The sequence below is a fragment of the Nelusetta ayraudi genome, unplaced genomic scaffold, assembly GCF_046127955.1.
Source record: "Nelusetta ayraudi isolate G7.1 ecotype Tasmania unplaced genomic scaffold, CSIRO-AGI_Nayr_v1 ptg000033l, whole genome shotgun sequence".
Lineage (NCBI taxonomy): Eukaryota > Metazoa > Chordata > Actinopteri > Tetraodontiformes > Monacanthidae > Nelusetta > Nelusetta ayraudi.
The window spans coordinates 5,374,467-5,394,986 of record NW_027466083.1 but is presented as its reverse complement, the minus strand read 5'-3'; the positions used below and the strand labels follow the sequence as shown (position 1 = coordinate 5,394,986).

Below are 20,520 nucleotides of genomic sequence, written 5' to 3'. Positions count from 1 at the left end.
TGCACACACACACACTCATTATTTCTCTGCTCTTTGACTCCTCATCTCAACACTCCCTCTAGAGTCTCCACTGTTATCTCACTTTGGTGTTTGCAAAACTTCCATGTAACTTATTACTGGATTCAGAGAGAGTGAGACACAAATGGCAGATGAGTTAATAATTATTGTTAAATTAATTGCTATGGTTGAACCAACTTTTACAAATGTTGACACGATTTGTTGAGTTTGTCTCCTGACAAGACCCTTTAGGAATTAAGAGACCGCCTGAAGGAGCGAGCAAGTGCAGGTTTACTGGCAACATAAACCAAACAAAAGTCAAACCTATCATCAACCCAAATTACAAAACGGCGCACTGTACGAATCCCACCGTCCCCTCGAGTTCAACAGCAAGAGTCTCAGGCCTCGTCGTCCTCGCTTCCCGCCAGGCTGCTGTCAGTGGAGTCCGCTTCCTGCTCCTCGGCCTGCGATTCTCCCTGTTGGTCCGGCCTCGTGGTGCTGTCCAGTTCTGTGTGTTCTACTGCAGTGGTGGTGGTGACGGTGGTGGTGGTCGTAGCGCCCTCTGCTGCCTGCGCTTCACTGTTCTTCTGGGGCTGTTCGCCGCCGTCCAGGAAAGCAGACCAACCTTTGAGCCGCTCTTCCCTCTCGCGTGTCGTCTCCTCCACCTGAGCAGACGCCGGTAACAGGAAGATTCATACAACGTGCACCAGCGCTCAAATACTCTTCAGGGGGTCCATTTCACAAATCTCTTATTATTTTTTTATGTCTGAAATTCCTGAGCTTCCGCAAAACTTTTAACTTCTTTGGACAAACATTTAATAAAAAGTCACCATCTCATGACAAATTGACTTACAATAAAGTTGTACTGCCTGAATTTCTTAATTGCTTGGGGTTTGTTTTTTTTTTATAACAGACGGCAGAACTGTGCCAGGCCAAAAACTGTCCTGACTGAATGAATGCAGAAATCAAATGCTGTGTGTGGCTGACAGAGGGCGACAGAGAGACACTGGAGGTTCATTGAGAGAAACCTGCTGCCGAACCAGGTTACTTTCATGTCTGTTACTGCGGTAACTGACCGAGAGCTTGAGTTACCTCCCTTTGTGAAAAAGGCCAGAGCAGGGATGGGCAAACTGCTGCCCGGGGGCCGTATGAGGCCCGTTAAACATTTTAATCCGGCCAGTCGAACTAGTAGAAATTACATTAATAGTCAGTGAGTAATAAAAAATTAATTTCAATAAAGACGTAAACACCGTGGGGCTTTGAAGACGCTGATTTTGTTGTAACTTTTTCTTTGTTTCGTTTTCAAGTGACGTCAAAGCGTGTTTTCTAAATATCCCAAGACATTTTTTTTTCTCCAACGAGGTGGATCACCAAAACAGTTTGTCCATCTGCTGCTGCTCTGACCCCTCTGGCAAACTCTCAAACCTATTGTGGCCCACCAGTCAAAACGTTTGCCCACCCTGGGCTAGGGTAACCCCCGCCCCCTCTGCCTCGCCCCACCCCTTTGTGAAAAATGGAAAACTCAGAGTTTCCCCTAATTTAGGGTGAACAGATTCAACCTGCTTTGTGAAACGGACCCCTGGGCTTCTGCCGCACCACAGTGCGATGACTCATTCATGTTCAGGATTCAAGCCTCCACAGCGTCAACCGCTGTCTGCGGGTTTACCTGATAGTCGGTGGCTCCGTCCCAGAGCAGAGCCGACAGCTGCCGCCCTCCGAACCAGCGGCCGTTGAACGACTGGATGCACGCGTCGGCTTCGTCCGCTTCCTTGAAAGACACCGACGCCACGCCGTCCGGGTGTCTCTGCAGCACACAAACACAACGCGGTTCATACCAGTGACACTGGCGCCAGAAAAATGATTTTAAAAAACCTGCCTGTGACACGCAGCTGCCGGGCACTCACGTCAAAGAGGATGACCTTTTTGACCGTCCCGAACTTCTCACACTCTGTGCGCAGGTCATCGCGGTACTCATTCAGCACCAGGGGATCTTCCTGCGGCCACAAATAAAGACGAAAGGTGCTATGGCGGAGGCGGAGGCAGCGAGGTGGCCTGAAGGAGAGTGTTTGTGCCCGTACCTCAAAGTCGCTGGGATGGAACATGTTTCTAATGATGACAACTTTCTCGTGCCTCTTCCTCACTTCTCCCTGCTTCTCCGGCCTCCAGTCCAACTGTCTGCACAGACAAAGACACAGACAAGCAGACACAATGATCATGGTGTGTTTATCCAACGGATGAGAGAGAAGTGTCCTGCATCTCAGATTCACATCTGGGTCATTTCCACGTGTGACGGAAGCCCGATGCAATCTGGCAACATCTGCAGTTAAAGGTTCAGTGTGTAATATTTGTGAAATGTGATTTCACTTTAAATCTGAAACTATGATGAACAAAATGCAGTTACACTTTAAATACCTGCATATTGATGCCAGCAGTTCGGTTTATTTATTTATTTATTTATTTTTACACGGAGCAATTTTTAATATGTTGGAAAAATTTTGAGAAAAAAACAGTTCAACAATGCCGGAGCTACAATGAGACGGCAGACGCGTGTTTGCAGAAATGAAAACAAGAAAAAGAGCTGAAGCATCCGCTGGTAGCGGCGAGGCGTGCTAGAATGTCGTAATCAAGCAGTCGTAAACACTGTCATGCTTTATTCATTTATGTTCAATATGCATGCATTGGGCATGCAATTCTGACCCAGCTCTTTTGAACCATGTGGTGTAAATCCAGCCTCAGAACGGGAGACAGTCAATTGTTCAATTATTGAGAGCACGCTCCAGTATTTCAGAGTTGGTCTGTCTTTAAAGTGGAGGAAGAGCGGAGGGACTGCTTACTTCTGTTGCTGCTGCATCTTCTTCTTGTACTCTTTGTTCTTTTTCTTCTTCTTGCTGGCGTCGTACTGGCCCTTCAGCTCGAACCGTGCCGCCTCCACGTGGAGTTTGTACCCTCGGACCTCCGACTCGTCAATCACACTCATGGCCAGAGCCACGGACTCCTTCTGCCGAGACACACACAGCAAAGGAGCAGACAGTCAGCCCAGTAGAGCACAATGCTGTTCTCACCCTGTTTCCCTTAGCATCACTTTTTGCTGTTACTTACTTTAATATGTGTATCTTTATTTTCTCATGATTATTAAATGGTTATGTGTGATTGAATGCATATAGACTTTTTTTTTTTTTTTTTTAACTGTGGTTTGTTTTAACTTATGTGCTGCCACCTTCTGGCATTCTTAACTTACTACATTTGGCTAAAACAATGACATTTACATGCAGGAACCGAGTCAATATGAGTAAGACGGTTTCAAAAAATGTACTGTTGGTCAAATTTCACTGTTATTGAGAACAAAGCCCAAACTTCAAACTTTGTTTCATGTGAAATCTTGCTTATCATTAAAACCCAACATTATTTTTTTCAACTCACAGGAAGCTGACTCTCAACACAAAGAAGAGATTGAAGCGAGCAGCAGGACAGACTTACCTTCAGGTAGCAGCACAGACCGTCGCCCTTCAGGTTTCCCTCTTTGTCCTTGTACAGTTTGACCTTGTACTCTTCAGTCACAGGGTCCCTCATCACAATGCCACACTTGGTCATCAGCTGGACAAACTCTTCAGTGCTGATGTCAGGAGGCAGACCTGAAGAGAGGCGACAAGGAGGTCAACGCAGGGCGGTGAGATCAGACGAAGAAAAACTCAGTGGCGCGACACCAAAGTCAGATCAGATCTTGCAACACCAACCTGACACATAGACGTTTGTGTTTTTATTGTCATCAATGTCAAACCATCCTGCAGGAAGAGAAAAATGACCAATTTAGTCAAGTTAACAAAACAAATGTTTTTTTGGAGAGAGTGGGGTTGAAAACCAAACCTGCTTCAAGTTTCCTCTTCTCCCCTTTCTGCTTGAGCTCCTTCGCTGAGGATTCCTGCTGGCTGGGGTCCACTTCCTGGACGTCATCTCCTGGTTTCTCCTTTTCTGAAGGCTTCTTGTCAGCTTCAGAGGCTGCAGCATCTTTGCTGCTCTCTGAAGCAGCATTGTTCGCAGCTTGGCCACCTTCCTCTGTGAAACCATAATTGGCCTGATAGGCTGCAAGGAAGTCCTCCGTTATCTGGAGAAATTGAAGAAACCCGCTTCATAATAATGCCGAAAATGTTTTGAATCCACCGTCCAATATGTAATGTCTTCCGCCAAAGTTTGGATATGAAAGTCTACTGATGAAGACTGAAAAAAATGACAGCTGGGAAGTAGAGAGGTGGTCCTACTTTAGGGAACCAGGCCTTCTTTTCTTGGTCCCAGTCATACACAGTGCCGTCCTCCGGGTCAGTGTAGGTGAAGGGGTTGGAGCCATCCTCATTGGTCCGGCCATAGAGCTCCTGCAGCCGCAGCTGTTCCATAAACTCCTTGTTGGCCTCTGCTCCATCCCCCATCTGCATCAGAAATGTGAAATGTCAAAAGATTTCCTTCGCCTGTCAGGAAATCAATTCAATTAATTTTAACAGGTTCCCTTTTTGGTTAACTTTGCTATTCAGTTGATGCCTCGCATAATTATCTAAAAATGTTTTGGTGTGCCGTATCAGTTGAATCAGTGGGGAGGTGATATTACACACGAAACAAATGCAGTATGGATTTTTTTTTTCACTTGTCTAAAGTTCACTAACAGACTGAAGTCACTGAAGGAAACACTGGTAAAGATTCGCAAATTCAGACCGATCTGTGTTTATTCTCCACATGACAAGCAGCACTTCAAGCAACGATGTTTGTTGGAAGAAATAGAAAAACATCGTAGGACTTTTACAGATAGCAGTGCTTACAAAAATTCACGTAAGATGAACTGAATGATCTGATATTGGGTGTAAGCGCCTAAACGGCTCAGAATATAAACTCTTTAGCATGCACAGCTAACAGACGTTAGCATTACCTTTGAATCGAGTCGCAGGGAGCTTTTCTGGATGGGCGAAAATCCCACTGGTCATAGATACGACGAAGCAACACCTGGGTGGTTCTGTGTTTTAGTTAGTAGTTAGTGAATTCCATTCATTTGCCATAAAACGTCCACCAGACGCTACAGGACAGTGTTTGCTAGTAACTACTTCCGGAGCAAACGTTCTAAACCCGCGCAAGTGCGCTGTGAAATTATCAACATGGCCCGCTGCATGGACGCATCGTGCCGATCACTGACAGTACTTCGCCGCATGGTGGCGAAGTTTCTGTTGTAGCCCAACTGTCCAAGCAACGACTTCTTGCAGCCAAATTAGCAACCGTAATAAGAAGGCTAGAGGAAGACCGGAAAGGTCACAAAAATAAATGTAACGTTTGGGTGTCCATTTCAATCAAATTCACAGACTCGGATTAGTCTTTCTATTTATGTGAAAACAAAGACAATATTCTATCGAAACATACACATTACTCCAAAGGATTTAAGTTGTGTACAAATAAGACGATAGTGAGGCGTTGTGTCATAGTCGTAATAGAACAAAAATAAAAAATCGTTCTGTTTCGTTTTCCATCATGGTTTTACTTCCGTGTCAAACTCGGGAACGGCGTTTGATTTGTTTTCCGGCGTCTACCTTTTGTTTGGTGCGATAACGCGGAAAGGGGCAAGCACTCCACCTGTAGTTTGTTACTGGCACAACGAGTCAACGATTGTTCACATTAGCAGGAAACGAGCAGTGCTATTGCAAATTTCAGCCCCAAGTAGCTGCTTTTCATGTAGCTAACCGAGTTAGTTAGTTAGTCGTCCAGCGAACAGTTCCGGGGGATTGTTATGGCGGAGGGGAACGGGAGCGGCAACCTCCCACCAGGAGACCCACAACTCATCGCTATGATCGTGGAGCATCTAAAGAACCGGGGGCTGTTTGACGAGTTCCGACGAGACTGTCTGGCCGACGTGGACACGAAGGTAACAGGCAGCTAACGACACGCGGCCGTCGTTACCACTGTGGTTTGTGTGTGAGTAAGTGAAGCGAAAAGCCTGAGCTAATGCTAACCATCCAGCCCAGCTGCTCTCAGTAGCATCGTGCTAGCTGAGGACGAGTAAACAACGCGCGCGCGTTTGTGCGTGTATCCTCTCTCCAAGCCAGTCACCCTTGAATTAGCACCAGTTTAATTTACTTAGATATGACAGCGTTTTATTTACAGAGCCAATGAAACAGCTCCTCCAAGAGCCATTTGATTTAACAGTCTACTCCAAAAACACGGCCAAGACTTGCAGAGTACAACACATAACTAAAAAACATTAACTCGATTAAACATTTATTGACATTTGTACAAGTTAAAAACATCTTAAAACAGGTACATGGGAATTCTTCCGCGTTTCCCTGACTCAGTGTATAATCTTCACTGAGTGAAGATTGTCTTACTTTGAAAGATTCATCATTGCAGACATAGAATTATAGACAGTTGAATTATGTCTTCTACTGAACTGCATAAAAAAAAAGTTAAAAAGAAGTATTGTGCACCGTGTGTCCCTTTGTATTTGGGCCATATTGACATTGCTGTCACTGTCGTTGCTGATAGCCTGCCTATCAGAACCTCCGTCAGAAAGTGGACAACTTTGTCACGTCCCACCTGAGCACGCAGGAGTGGAACCCATCTATCAACAAGAATCAGATGAGGAACGGACTGAGGCAAAGTGTTGTCCAGTAGGTCTTTTTTTTTTTTTTTTTTTAAATGGACCCTCTAATGCACATCAGCAAGACTCTTGTTGGAGCAAGTCTGAAAGCAACCGTGTGTGAGAGTCTCCCCCCCATTGTGTTTCTCCCAGATCTGGTATGCTGGAGTCTGGTGTGGACAGGATCATCACACAAGTCGTGGACCCAAAGATGAACCACAGTTTCCGTCCAAGCATTGAAACCGCCATCAGTGATTTCTTGTCAGGCGACAGGAAGGAAGAGAACGGTTGTAGCTCTGTACCACCAGAACAGACCGAACCGCAGGACTCTGGTTGCGGCCCCAAAACCCCCTGACGCTCGACCACAGAAGCGAACTACGTCAAGAGCTAAAGTCACAGCGAAAGTTAAAGGACAATCAACAATAATGATCTTATAGAGAAGATAAACTGTATCTTCTCTTTTGCTGCAGGAACATGCAGTTGACTGCTAGTTTCCATGTCATGCTGGCTGCTGTGTCGCCACCAGAAACACGCAGCACCAGATGAGAAGGGACAGATGATTAACAATGGATGACAAGGTGTTTTCTTACATCTTTGAAAGACCTGTGTGGACTGGACTGTCGTACTGAGAAGGTTGAACACTTCAAAGGAGTGCTTGGCTGAATGAACTTCCTTTTTTGAGCTCTATGAGCGAGTTTTTGTAACACAGTTTCAAGTTCTTGATTTGGGGAATACTATTAATTTGAGTGTTTTTCCTTCATTAAAGTTCATCCAATGACATCACAATTGTTCTTCCAATGGCTGATCGGTCGACTCGAGTAGGTTTTTTTCTCCAGCTAGTTTAGCCATGCGGCTACAGCCCCAGGATACGTGAACTGCACTGTGCCTCAATGTTTAACTGGACTCTTTCTAAAGCCAGTGTGGAGTGTTTCTGCAAACCCCTACTGCAATTCAGGAGTACTGCAAGTAGCAGTAGCCAGATCAGGAGTGACTTCCTCACTTTCTTCTTTTGTCTCCTTACTGGGACTTTTTAGGGTCATGGACTGATGGTCTGTCCTATGGGCTTGGATAATAAAAGACAAAAACAATTCATACAAACTTTGTCTCTTGTCCTTTTCTTAAATATCAGTTGAAAATTGCATAACTAGTTCGGTATTTTCTTTATATGTATTTCCTTTGCTTTTCCCAGTGGTGACGTGTCAGGACTGGGGGTGGGGGTTGCAGAATATGTTGTGTTGTGCATGTATGGGAGCATACACCCGAGCATGGGTGAATCCAGACTCAAACATCAGCCGCTCAGTGTTTGTGCTCGTGTCGTTGTAGATTGCGTAACTTTATGGATTTCACTACTTGTTTTTGGCAGGGGACTGAGCCACATGTTTGTGCCAGTTCTTCCCCCCCGTCACTCTGTCAGCATCAGAAAGACAGATGCATTCCAAATAATTTGGTATCATTATTTACAACCGACACATCTTTTTTTTTTAAATTGAAGTTTGGAGTCGTGTGCATATCAAACTTTGTCAATTGTTCAAACATTTTCATTTATATGTATATATATATATATATATATATATATATATACGTGTGTGTGTGTGTGTGTGTGTGTGTGTAAGCAAGCATACAAAACACACACACATTGATGACCAGCATCAAACTAATAGAGTCAAATAAAAAAAATAAAAAAAATGTAACAAAATAAAGTCAAATAGGACATAAATGCGTTCCAGATACAAGCAAACTCCGTCTATTTACCTTTCACAATGTAAGTCAATCTCCATTCCACAACCGACACATACATTAGTGAAAATAATCAGTTTCAACACAGTGTTCTTATTTTCACCTGACAAAAAATATTTCTATACATACAGATATATATGTTGTGTAAAAGTCCCTTCCTTTCCAAGATCCAAAGATAGTAAAGGGAGCGCGAAGACCTGCAGATTGAAAATCAGCCACCTGTGATGTCACTAAGGGCAGCGATGATAATACAATCAACAGCCCATAAGGAGGACTATGATTTTATATATTGGAGGGATCCAGAGAAACCAAGTTCATCTTCAAAGCGGTTTGGAAGGGTAAGAGATCAGTGTTACCACAGCCAAAGGTCACAGTGCGGCTCCCTCCACATATCACCCCACACAGCACAGATGTGTATGAGGGTGATCAGTGTGCTTGCAGACAAAAACACAAACTCGTGGAAGGCAGACGTGTTTACAACACGGTCATATGAGAGACAGAGTACAAGAGGCTCTTGCATGTGTGCTGTTTACACAGTGTTGACTGCATCCATGCATGTTTCCTTTTGAATGTGTGTGTGTGTGTGTGTGTGTGTGTGTGAGAGAGAGAGAGAGTGTGCGTCTGCGTGCGTACGCAGGGGTTGGAGGGTCATTGTGTGGGTGGTCACCGGGAGTTTGGTGAGGGATGATGTTTTGAAGTGAGATGAGACAGAATAAGCAGGAAAGGTCAGGGGAAGAGGAAAAAAATCCCTCTGACAAAGTCCAAACATCCCAGAGAACACTATGTCTTCCCTGACTGGGCCCCAGTGTCAACCTGCACATAAATACACCTTGACCTCCCTACTGCAACTCACTCACACTCTCTCACACTCACACACACACACACACACACACACACACACACACACACACACACACTTGTCTTGACTAGATTCACTGCAGGAATCTTGGACGCCAGATGTGATCGTGTGGCTTTAACACACACATCCATCTCGTAAACAGCCCACAGAAAGCGTTTGCAAAGAAGAAGCAGAACCTGAACAGCAATTGGACAAACCCCTCCATCTATCAAATTGAAGTAGATCAGATCAGATATTTAATGATATGATGATCCGCCCTCCCAAAAACCCCAAATATTTGACTGATTGTGCACTGAAAAATATTTTTTGTATCTTGGCTTGATTGGATAGGACTGAGGGCATCTGTTTGGCTTTAGTGGAGATGCTGAGGTTATGGAGTCATGACTGTGACCTCTCCCAAAAGACCAGAGGTCATGGCCATTAAGGGGTTCAACAAGCGATGAGGACAGCCAGGGCTTCTGGAGGCTTGATAAAGGCAAAAAACAAAAAACAAAACAAAAGGAAAACAACAAAGCTGAACTTGCCTCATTCATTGCGTCAAAACAGAGCGTGTGTGGGATATGGAGCAGCCAAACCACAAATGGTTGTTGTTTTAACTCATCTTAAGTCAATACACATATTGTATAAAGCTCTTCTTTTTTCTTTCACAGAGAGTCCATAAAGTATCAAGACACCGTTTGTTCACTGCAACTGTTAAAGAATCATTTCAACAAGCCAGCACATGTAGCACATTTCTGCCAGCGAAATAAGTAGCAAAGGGGAAACTTCACTAACTTCACTATACAAGACAAGTATAACAAATAATATAGAGATAAAGGGTCCGTGTCTGGAATAACATCTCATTCCATCGTAATCTGACCTTTTACCTCAGGATTATAACCTACAACCACATTATCACAGCGTTTCAGTTTGTTAAAATCTGCGTTTAATTTACGTCTTCATTGGATAATAACCTATAGTAATGTATGCATACCGATTCACAGCTGTGTCAGACTGCGTTGCCAGGCCGCAGCAGCTCAATACGTTTAACGCCGCACGTCTCCCTGCCAAGTGAGCAGCTGCTCGCGCTCAAATATGGTCTCTCACGCACGATCTCTCGCGCATAGATAATGCATGTTTTGAGGGTGGTGGGGTGGAGGCGCTCGCTCGCGAGGCCGCACCCCTATCTCCAACGTCATTTGTCACACGCCGCGGACGTGCACGCGCATGCTTTTATATACTCTCTGCAGCCCTGATGCCGCGCTCACACAGTGCTCAGCTGCGCTCCGCGTCGTCCAGTAGCGATCATTAATACAGCTGCAAAACCAAACACCCAAGAGCTTCAGCCGCTAAGGATTTTTTTTTTCTTCCCCGGCAACTCAAGCATGACAACCAACTTCTCCACGGTGCTTTTTGCGGTTTCCATGCTGCTGCTGCTGCTGCTGCTGCTGCAGCGGGCGGCCTGCCAACAGGTGCTCACCGCGGAGCCGCACGACGTCCAGGAGAAACACGCCGCGCAGGTGAAGAGGCGCCTCTCCCCGCAGAGCGCAGGTGAGCTGCAGACCTTCGGTGCGGTGCGGTGCGGTGACCACTGCTCTGCCTCCGGTCACTTTCCCCTTCTCCTCCTCCTCCTCCTCCACCTCCTCACCCTCTTCTTCTCGGGCCTCTTGCTGCAAAGGTAGACCCCCCAAAAGCTCAAATGCACCTGAAACGCGCCCACGCTCGGCGGTTGTTTGCCACGAGAACGAGCTCCATCGTGCGTCCCGGCTGCTCTCTTGTTGCTCCTGTGGCTGATGATGTCTGCGGCTGAAATTCAAGGCGCAGTCCCCGGAGCTCCAAGAACATTCCGGCCCGGTCCGACCCGTCCACGGCGCAGCGGCGGTCACGGATTGTTTGCGGGAGTTTGTCATCGGTGGAAACTTTCAAACTCCACACGAGGGACGCAGATCGCCCCCCAGAGCGCCCCAGAGTTCTGCCAGGAAACCCCCGAAGTCTCCCTTCACGAATGCACTGAAAAAAATCATTCATCAATCAATTATTGTTTTGAAGGGTTTTAGAAGTTTCTACTCAATCTACATCTGTCTAGACGCTCAAACTCCTTTGCTTTTCTGCCTACCTTTGTGAGTCAGGCTTGTCTTTCTTCACCTCAGAGGTTGTTTGCTGCACAAATAAGAGGACAGAATAAATAATAGTAGTTAAAAAAAATTAGACGTAGACATTTTGTCCATGAGACTCAAAAGCTCAATTGATCGAGGTGGCATCATTCAAAAGGACTGAAATCACATTAAAATGAAATGCTGTAACACAGCTGCGAGTGTTAACATAAGATGGCCCTAAGATAAGGTGCAGGGCCACGACAGCCAGGTGACTCCCGGCACTAAAGACGGCTGACTGATGTTGCTCTTTGTCTTCAAGCCGAGATCCAGAGTTGCCTGATGAGTTCGGGGGACGTCGGCTGCGGGACGTTTCAGTGTTTCAGCAACAACTCCTGCGAGATTCAAGGGCTGCACCACATCTGTCTGACTCTGCTGCACAACGCCGGCCGCTACGACTCACAGGTGGGTTCGCCGGGCTTTAAATCACCTCCCTACTCAAGGAACTCACCATGTCACGGGCCAGTTTGCACCATTTTTGGCATATTTTGCCCGCTCTGTCGACAGACAGATCTGGTTTTCACCGAGGGCGAGAGTTGCCCCCTATGAACTCCAGCATAAATAACACAACAGGAGACAGCCACAATATGTACAAACAAACAAAAAATACCTGCTGTGACCTCCTGGGGACAGAAGCGCATTCACGTGAACATACAGAGCACGGCTGACTGCGTGACCGCCTGTGTTCACGTGAAGTGCAGCCTCCCTCAGGTACCAGCGGATGGAATTCTTTCCATTCTTGAAACGTCACGATGGTCACGTGGATCAGAAATGTGGTGGTTTTCAAATGGGCGAACTGGCCCGTTAAGTCGTAAACTGTGGTTGTGCACATTTCTTTGTTGTATACAGCATGAAACTGTTGCAACAGCCCCTAATGGCTGTCCGACAATATACGTCTGCATGTTTGGACTTTTTTTTTGTGCTTTGTTTTGTTTGAATTCGGCCCCATCGGTCTTTGCAGAAAGGAATGTTTGCCTTCGAAGAAGCCGAGTGGCTCCGCTTATATAACAAACTTTAATGAGAATGGGAGCAGCTTGTCTCCTTCACTATAGAGCAGCCGCAGTCCACTGGAGTTGTGCAAAAAAAAAACTTGACGGTCCCGGCGGTCGAGAGGGAGCTTTCGCTGGGGGCAAAAAAAAAAAGAAAAAAAAGTGACCCCTTCCCGTTTGCGGCACTTCTTGCAGGGCAAATCGTCCGTGAAGGAGGCGCTGCGGTGCATGGCGCAGGGCCTGCGGCAGCGCTTCAGCTGCGTGAGCCGGCGCTGCTCGGCGGTGAAGGAGATGGTGTTTGCGCTCCAGAGGGAGTGCTACGGCAAACACCAGCTCTGCCTGCCGCTGCGGGACCACATGGATACCATGGGCAATCTGATCCACTTCCATCTGATGTTCCCCCCTGGGTGAGGAAGACGCACATTCAACCAACAGATGGCAACGTTTTAGAGCGCTCTTTGATACCCACGACTTGCAGTGGTTGCTGGGCGGCAAACCAGTTAAAGTTCGACAGATTCGGCTTCTATGTTTTGTATCATGTTCATCAATTTTGCTCACAGCAGAGGAGGTGTTGTTTTGTTGTTGTTGTTTATCCACTATTAAGCCGTGTGTGTGTGTGTGTGTGTGTGTGTGTGTGTGTGTGTGTGTGTGTGTGTGAGCAGGCCATACGTGGAGCTGGTGAACTTCCTGCTGAAGTGCGGCGATGACGTCAGGCTCTGGGTGGGCCGGCGCTTGCGTGGTCAGTGTGAGCAGCAGTGGGGGGCGCTGTGCCACACCTTCAGCAGCACCTGTCCCCTCGGCAACCAGTCTGACAACTTGCCAAACGTCGGCGCCACTGCCACCCCGCCAACTGCAGCGCCGTGGCCGATTACGGCTCGGGGGCGGAGCCAGCGGCAGCCAACCACAGCTGCTGAAGCAGAGGAGAAGAGGAGTGGACAAGAGGCCGCCGCTGCCGCCACGTCCGGTCTACCGGCCCTTGAAAAGGCCAACGTGACTGTTGCCTAGAGGAAGTGAGTCCTGTTCAGGGTACAGACAGGGTACACAAAGACTGAGCACTTTTATTTTATTTTTTTCCAATATAAGCGGTAAAAACGCTGCATCGCAGACAGGAGGCGTGCAGTGTTTCTTATTTAATCTGTTGGATATTTGTGATATGTCTAGATCTTTCTTTATCGTTTGAGTTTGTCAGTTGACAGTGCTATAAAAACAATGGATCTACCTCACCGGACCACGACAGTAAACCAAAGAAGCCGTGCCCCGGCAAGGGGCTCGCAACCCACGAGTACAACAGTAGCAGGAAGTTCTATCCAGCTCGAGTGCAGCTGATGGCTCAAAGTCACTCGTCTACCTATTTAAGTCTGTCTTTGTATTTATGAGGATTGTTATGTTTTGCAGCGTGTTGGTGACTCTCAGTCATTACCTTGTGGACAGTCGGGGTGCGGTCTGCAGGAAGGGAAGCACTCTTTAGGCTGTGAAGTCATCTTAATTGTGTGTTTCTAATGTTCTACTTGAACATTAACGTCTCTTACAGACCCCAGGCTTCAAGCTAATGTTATTGTTTTTACGTTGTTGTTGTTGTTGTTGTTGTTGTTTTTTTTATTGGAAGGCATCTAAAGACACATTGGTACACATGTCAATTCATATAAAATAAACTACAGTAATGTGACCTGACCATGACCCATGAAATGACTGCAAATCCACAGTGTCACAGACTCTGATGGTGACAAATGCTGGGTATCGCAGCATCTACTGGAACATTAATGCCTGTGTAATAAGAAGGGAGGGAAGAGACGAGTTCTGTTCAACACTCACAGTCTCCGACTTCACCTGGTATTGAAAGACAACCTTTGACTGGTTGTCCTCAGTGGACTTACATAATTCCACACATATAACATAAACATTGAACATGTTATTATAACACACACACACACACACACACACACACACACACACACACACACACACACACACACACACACACACACACACACACACACTCTTCTCCTCTGCTGTCCCCTCATTCATGCAGTGCCACGGATCTCCTCCAAAACCACAGAGTTCCAAAAACGGCCGGTGGAGAGGCTACGAAAGCAGGTGTCTGAAAAAGGTTCTAGACTTTAGATTATGTTGTCGATCCTGCCAGTGAACTTCCCCAGAAATGAGCAAAGTCAATCCTGCCTTTAAAAAAAAACACACTTGGAAGCCGACCTTCTTGATGTCACAAAGAGCACAATACCTCACAAGTGTTTTTATTAAAACATTCTGAGGCAGTTTTGATGGAGACTGTAAACAGAGGGCTAACTATGCCTGGACTTGTAGAGTTTGTTTTTTAAGATTATACATTGTGTGAGTCTGCTCCACTGATGACCAGGATGAAAAAGAAAGATATATATAAAAAAAAAATGACTGTACAATGGGTCCTTTGACTTGAGACTGCATCTTGGGACCATTAAATAAACCAACACAAGAACGAGATCTATAAAGTTTCCTGGACGTAGCTATAATATGGGACATTGCTTGATCAATGCTACAATCTCTGCCGTTTGCTTTATATTTTATAGCTAAAATACAGTGTAAAACCCAACATACTCTCTTTACGAACCCGTGTAGAGGCCAGAAACATGGACAAAACATTTTCTTCACCACACATATGTGCCATGATTACAGCCACAGAGCTGGCGGGAACTCACCATGCATAATACCACTAAATGTGGCAACTTCTCTCCGAGTTAAGTAGCTGGGAATGTCTATGTCCAGATTCATGGTTGCGAGTCCCTTTACGGAATCTGCCCCGGGGGCTAGATGAAAGGGAAGAGCCGTTTCTTTAGGATGTAGAGGACGGTGGCAAAGAAGAGGGCCAAGGCCAGAAAGATGAACAGCTTGTCCGTCAGCTCCCGCCGGTTGTACTTGAGGATCAGCTTCCTGCCGAGGTGGATTGTTCCCGTCATGCTTTTAAACTCCTCGTTGGTTTCCTGCACTGTTCTGGAGGAGGTAGCTGAGAGAGAGACAATGAGAGAGAGACAGAGAGAGTGAGAGAGAGAGAGAGAGAGAGAGAGAGAGAGAGAGAGAGAGAGAGAGAGAGACAGAGAGTGAGAGAGAGAGAGAGAGAGAGAGAGAGAGATGAATTTGGAGAAACACATCAGTTACATTGCTCTGTTTTCAATGCAAAACTACTGCTCACACTAATGAGCCCACAAAGTGCAAATTTTGACTTATTTTCTTTACCCAACAAGCCAATGGCGTCCTCGCTCTGCTTCACCTGTTCGGCCATCATCCTGCTGATGGACATAAGGCTCTCTGTGATGTTGCTGCTGGTTTCCACTAAGCTTTCTTTGGTTGCCTTCCTGGGAAAAAAACACACAGACCAGATTAGAGAATGTGACAAGTGCCATTTAAAATGTTACATTAAAATTGGACTGATGGAAAATACTTTTTTTTTTAGCGTCCGATTAGCAAAGCATGCTCCTCTACAAAATCAATTAAAGGGTTTTATTGTCATGAAGTAAGGAGAAAAAAACCTCTGCAAAAATAATTCCAACTTTTGCTACTTTTTAAAACAGCATTTAAACAAATAACTCAAATGCAGATGAAAAGAACTGTGCAAACCTTTGTCTGGGGCTCTGATCTTCTCCTGTGTGCAGCAGCTCATCCTTCTCCATGTTGTCGATGGCTTGTTTGCAAGCCAGGTTAGCTTTCCTCCACGCAGTTTGGTTACTGCAAAAAAAAACAACAAAAAAAACAACTCCGGTCACGTTTGAGTGCTGCCAACTCTTGATTATTCCTGGATTATTCCTGAGCCAAAATATATTTGCCACGCTTCTACCAGTACTGCCAGCTTTAAAATATATATATATTTTTTATAGGATAACTACAAATTGCAGGCTGAGACTGAGCTTGAAACTCAACTCACGTTCTCTTAGTCAATGCACTGAATAAATTGATGAATTGTGTGTATGTGTAGGTCACACCTGAGCATTTGCCTTCGGTGGTTCTCTGCCTCTGCCTGGACGACCAGTCTGTCTGACTCTCTGTCCTGCTCTCTGGCCAGCTGTTCCAGATGCTGCATGCCAATGACAACAATTCAAAAGGAATGCACTGGATTTTCAGTTAAACTCTCTTGCCAAGCGTAAAATATGACATTTTACCTGCATTCTGAGCCTAAGCTTGTTAAAGGTCCCTTTGACCCGAGAGTTGAGCTCAGAGAGCAATGAGTGCGGACCAGGGCAATCTCTAATGTCCTACAGGAAACACACACACACACACACACACACACACACACACACACTAGAGTTAACATTAAAAACAGCTGATTCGCATCATAGAAAACATGGGTGCAGTTGGTTTTGCTTGAATGAAAAGTTATCATACGTAACAAATACTTGTTTAATGTCATATGTACACCTTTTCAATGTAACCGACAGAACACATCGTAGGTTGCCTAATTACTTGAAATTGTGTCACACTCCAAGACCTGGTGGAAGAGGTAAAACAATCATTTTGCAAGACAATGAACTGCAGTATCCAGGTAGTAACTGAAGAATTGTCCATGGCTCAAAAAGGACTGAGATTGCATCGTTTCTGAACGGACACTTCAGTGATAGCAGGTCATTTATCTAAAGGCAACTAGCTGCTGAAATAACCAGTAACTAATTTTTTGAAGTAAGTCATAAAAAAAATAAATATCTTAAATTAAAAACTACCGGCAATCTCATCGCTGTTAGCTATTTCGCTAACAGCTTGCTACTTAGCTGTTAGCTTCGCTTCTCATAACGTCTTCCTTTCATGAAGATTATTTTTCAATAATAACGTTGTAAAAACACAACACAGAAGCTGATACGCAGTACTCGTGTCCTGAGGACTTACCTGGACCAGGGCTTTTATTTCTAAGTCATATTTAATAATTTCTTTCCCACAAATGTGGACGTTGACGTCGGCCAAAGACGACATATTTGTTTTCGTACGGCGAACACGAAGGGCCGAAATACTCAGTAGGCAAAAGGAAAAGGAAATATTCAATATATTTACTTTAAATGTTCTTATTACAATATCTACCCAAACAAAACTGTTTTCAATAAATCGACCAGTACCTGGGAAGCCAGTTTTTCGTGACACTCCTAAACCCACTTAACTTAGATTTTAGCCTTATTTTTTACATCCTAATTTGCACACTGTCCTTTTCTGTCTTTTATTTGTAAATAATTCTTAATAAATAATAATATTTAATCTTCTTTCTTTGTGTTGGTCATTCAAATAAAACTGCAATTGAACATATGTCATAATGTGACAAAATGTGGAACAGTTCAAGGGGTATGACTTTCACGAACCACTGCATATATATAGTTTTTCCATCCCTGATGAAAGCACATGGATTCATGCCGGTGAAAAACAATGAGTCCAACTGGGGTGCTAATGGTTTTATTGTTTCAATATTAAAAATCAATAAACATAATCAAACTATTGTTGTGGTTACAAGCAGCGCTGCGGAACCAACACCCGGCTGACACCGCAGCAGAAAAGAATGATTTTTTAAAAAAATAAAGAAAGAGAAAAAAAGACAGGCACAATAACACAACAGAGATTCAACAAACTATCAGAAGCTCTGAAACAGTGAGTTGTTACAGTATAAACAAAGAAAAAACAATAATAAAAAAAAAAAACCAACCAACTTTTACATTTCCATGCCTGTGCATAAAGCCACCCTCTGTGCCTCTGAGTAAATGAAATAAAATGTAAAACACATAGTTAGGTAAAACAAAAACAAAAGAAAAATAGAAACCCAGCACGACATTTATTACACAACATAAATATAACAACTGTCAATATATTGTATTTGAACAGGCATATATGTGAACTACAAATATAGACGTCATTGCTAAAGAGAGGATCAAGTTAGTTTCAGCAGGATACAATTTCTGCAGGTTTTGCTTTTTAGTGAAATTATATTTATCCACCGGGGGCATCTATTGGAGAGCACTTAGCAATGAAGTACAGCCTTCCTACTGAGACTGAAGGAGGAACACACACAGGACTAAATACAGAAAGATCCCATGCAGATACCATACAAGACCAGAAGCATCGTTGACAATGGCATGTAGCTGTGGAGCTCAGGATGACCCATATCTCTCACATTCTCTACATGATTGGACTTGTATGGATTTCCTACAAAATATTCTTGATCGGACTAATGTTGAAATCAATGTTAAAAAACACGCAAGCAAACAAACAAAAAAACCCTGAACAGATGCATTTTCATAAACTTTTTTTGTTTGTTTGTTTGCCGTCTCTTGCTCCGTTGGTTTTGGCAAAATTGGAGGGAGATGTAAATCATCGCAGTGTCGGGTGTGTGCAAACATTGATTTTTTTTTTGTAATGTTTTTTTTCTTTATTAGCTTATGTTCAGGTTTGTCGTTTGCTCGAATGAGATCAGTCTGCAAAGGAGGCAATGGTCACCACCCTAATCAGGGGAGGTGAAAAGGTCTCTGCCCACCACTCTTTCTAAGGACTCCTAACTCCTGTCCTAGGAGCTCCCTGATGAGACAACAGTCAACCAATAGCCCTCCTAAAAACAAACAATCAAACAAACAAAACTCGATTGCAACTATGAAAAGGCAGATTTTCATGTTTTCACTGTGTGGACAACTTTCAGGCTGAGCACCTCAGGCACTCGGCCCCCAGTCTGGAGTCCAGACTAAAGACAGCTCATGTCACTGTGAGGTTCATATCAGATTTTGCCATGTGGACTACGCTAGTTTCAGGACGCTACTGCCCCTTCAGACCATTTCACACCTCACATGACAGAACCCACAGTGCGCTTTACAGACCACGGCTACTCACATAATGCAAAATGCAGGGAAAGGACTCAAGTGTACTTATTCAAATAAAATTTTGATGTTTTATAAAAAAAAAAAAAAAATCATATTATCTCCAAATCAAACTATTTACGTCAAAGTGCCAACATTTTTTTTCAGGATGATGTATACCCGATTGACATATAAAATAATCCAACAGTCAGCGGCCAATCGTTAAAATAAATAATAAGTGTGTAAATATTTGGGCCTTTGAAAAACTGGAAAATCAAGACAGAACTTGTAGTTGTATTTGGGGTCGTTTAAAAAAATATCAGAATTTTTGGTGGACAAATGGGGTAAAATAATGGGATAAAAAAAAGATCTTCAAGCACACATCTTCCAGGTAGCATGGCACCATCGCACACTCATTTTTGCTCAAACTTCACGGTCGAGTCTTGATAAAGACATACATGTGCATATACAAAAAAGGGCATACACTGTAAATTTGGCACTCAGCGGCATTCGGGGAGTTTGGGAACGCAAGGAGCTTCCTTGTGACTTTGACTCATGTCTGTAAAGTGTCAGACTCCTGATAAAGCCTTACTTCAACTCAACTCTTAATAATAAGTGTCATTCATTCAATTTTTCATTTCTTTAAGGTGGGAACAAAATAAATAAAAACTCAAGGAAGGGTAACAACATTGAAAGTGCAATACAATTTAGGGGGGGGGGGAATTAAAATATGCAACAACTAATGGAGTGAAATAATAAATATAAAACATAATCAAGAAGGGAAAAAAAAGCTAAATATAGAATTATGATCTTTCTTGATCTGGACAAAACGATTCTCCCCAGTGTCTCCCTGATCGAGATCTAACAGGAAGTAGAACAACAGGAGAGCCCCCCCGATGCTCACACCTGTCTGGATGATCCTGCTGAGGAAGACTAGTCTACATTCATCAGCAAAGCAGCAGCAGCAGCAGCAGCAGCGTTAACACCTCGCTATCATCAGCATTCAGCAGTGCAGCAGTCAGAAACACGGGACTGACCAAAATCGTCAGCAGAAGGTATCGTATGGCTAATACAGCTTTTTCTCTTTTCTCTTTTTTCTTAAAACAAACAGCCGTGTTAGCACCCAACCACAGACAGATTAGCACCACAGTTTACCTCCATGCTCAGTTTGTCGCACCTCTTTAAAAAAAAAAAAAAAAGAAAGAAAATAATTATATATGTGTGTATATATATATATATATATATATATATATATATATATATATATATATATATATATATGTATATATATATATATATATATATATATATATATGTATATACTTCAAGGAGGCTCTGGCACTTCATAACAGCGAGGTTGAGAAACGAAAAGTTTAGGTTTCAGCTGTTCATTTTTTAATTT

The 20,520-nt window shown here is 44.1% G+C and overlaps 2 protein-coding genes and 1 pseudogene across 3 annotated transcripts; 1 reads left to right on the top strand and 2 right to left on the bottom strand.

The window, feature by feature from the left end:
• Positions 1–265: 265 nt before the first annotated feature.
• On the bottom strand, positions 266–5,086 carry htatsf1 (HIV-1 Tat specific factor 1). The gene is made up of 10 exons (XM_076031816.1): positions 4,910–5,086; positions 4,254–4,418; positions 3,862–4,099; positions 3,732–3,779; positions 3,475–3,629; positions 2,832–2,995; positions 2,076–2,172; positions 1,902–1,991; positions 1,664–1,801; positions 266–662 (listed from the first exon to the last, which is right to left on the bottom strand). Exons 2-10 carry the CDS (start codon positions 4,416–4,418, stop codon positions 396–398), a joined length of 1,362 nt encoding a protein of 453 aa, XP_075887931.1. The 5' UTR covers positions 4,910–5,086; the 3' UTR covers positions 266–395.
• A 458-nt stretch (positions 5,087–5,544) lies between these two features.
• LOC142891893 (uncharacterized) lies at positions 5,545–13,989 on the top strand (annotated as a pseudogene).
• Positions 13,990–14,527: 538 nt separating this feature from the next.
• On the bottom strand, positions 14,528–17,330 carry LOC142891891 (vesicle transport protein SEC20-like). 2 transcript variants are annotated; one of them, XM_076031819.1, is made up of 6 exons: positions 17,182–17,330; positions 16,464–16,556; positions 16,287–16,378; positions 15,925–16,032; positions 15,544–15,662; positions 14,528–15,313 (listed from the first exon to the last, which is right to left on the bottom strand). In XM_076031819.1, the coding sequence occupies exons 1-6, from the start codon at positions 17,263–17,265 to the stop codon at positions 15,117–15,119; spliced, it is 693 nt and encodes a 230-aa protein (XP_075887934.1). In that variant the 5' UTR covers positions 17,266–17,330; the 3' UTR covers positions 14,528–15,116. The 2 variants fall into 2 exon arrangements, with proteins under 2 accessions (XP_075887934.1, XP_075887933.1); XM_076031818.1 differs by lacking the exon at positions 17,182–17,330 and adding an exon at positions 16,720–16,952.
• Between the last annotated feature and the right edge of the window lie 3,190 nt (positions 17,331–20,520).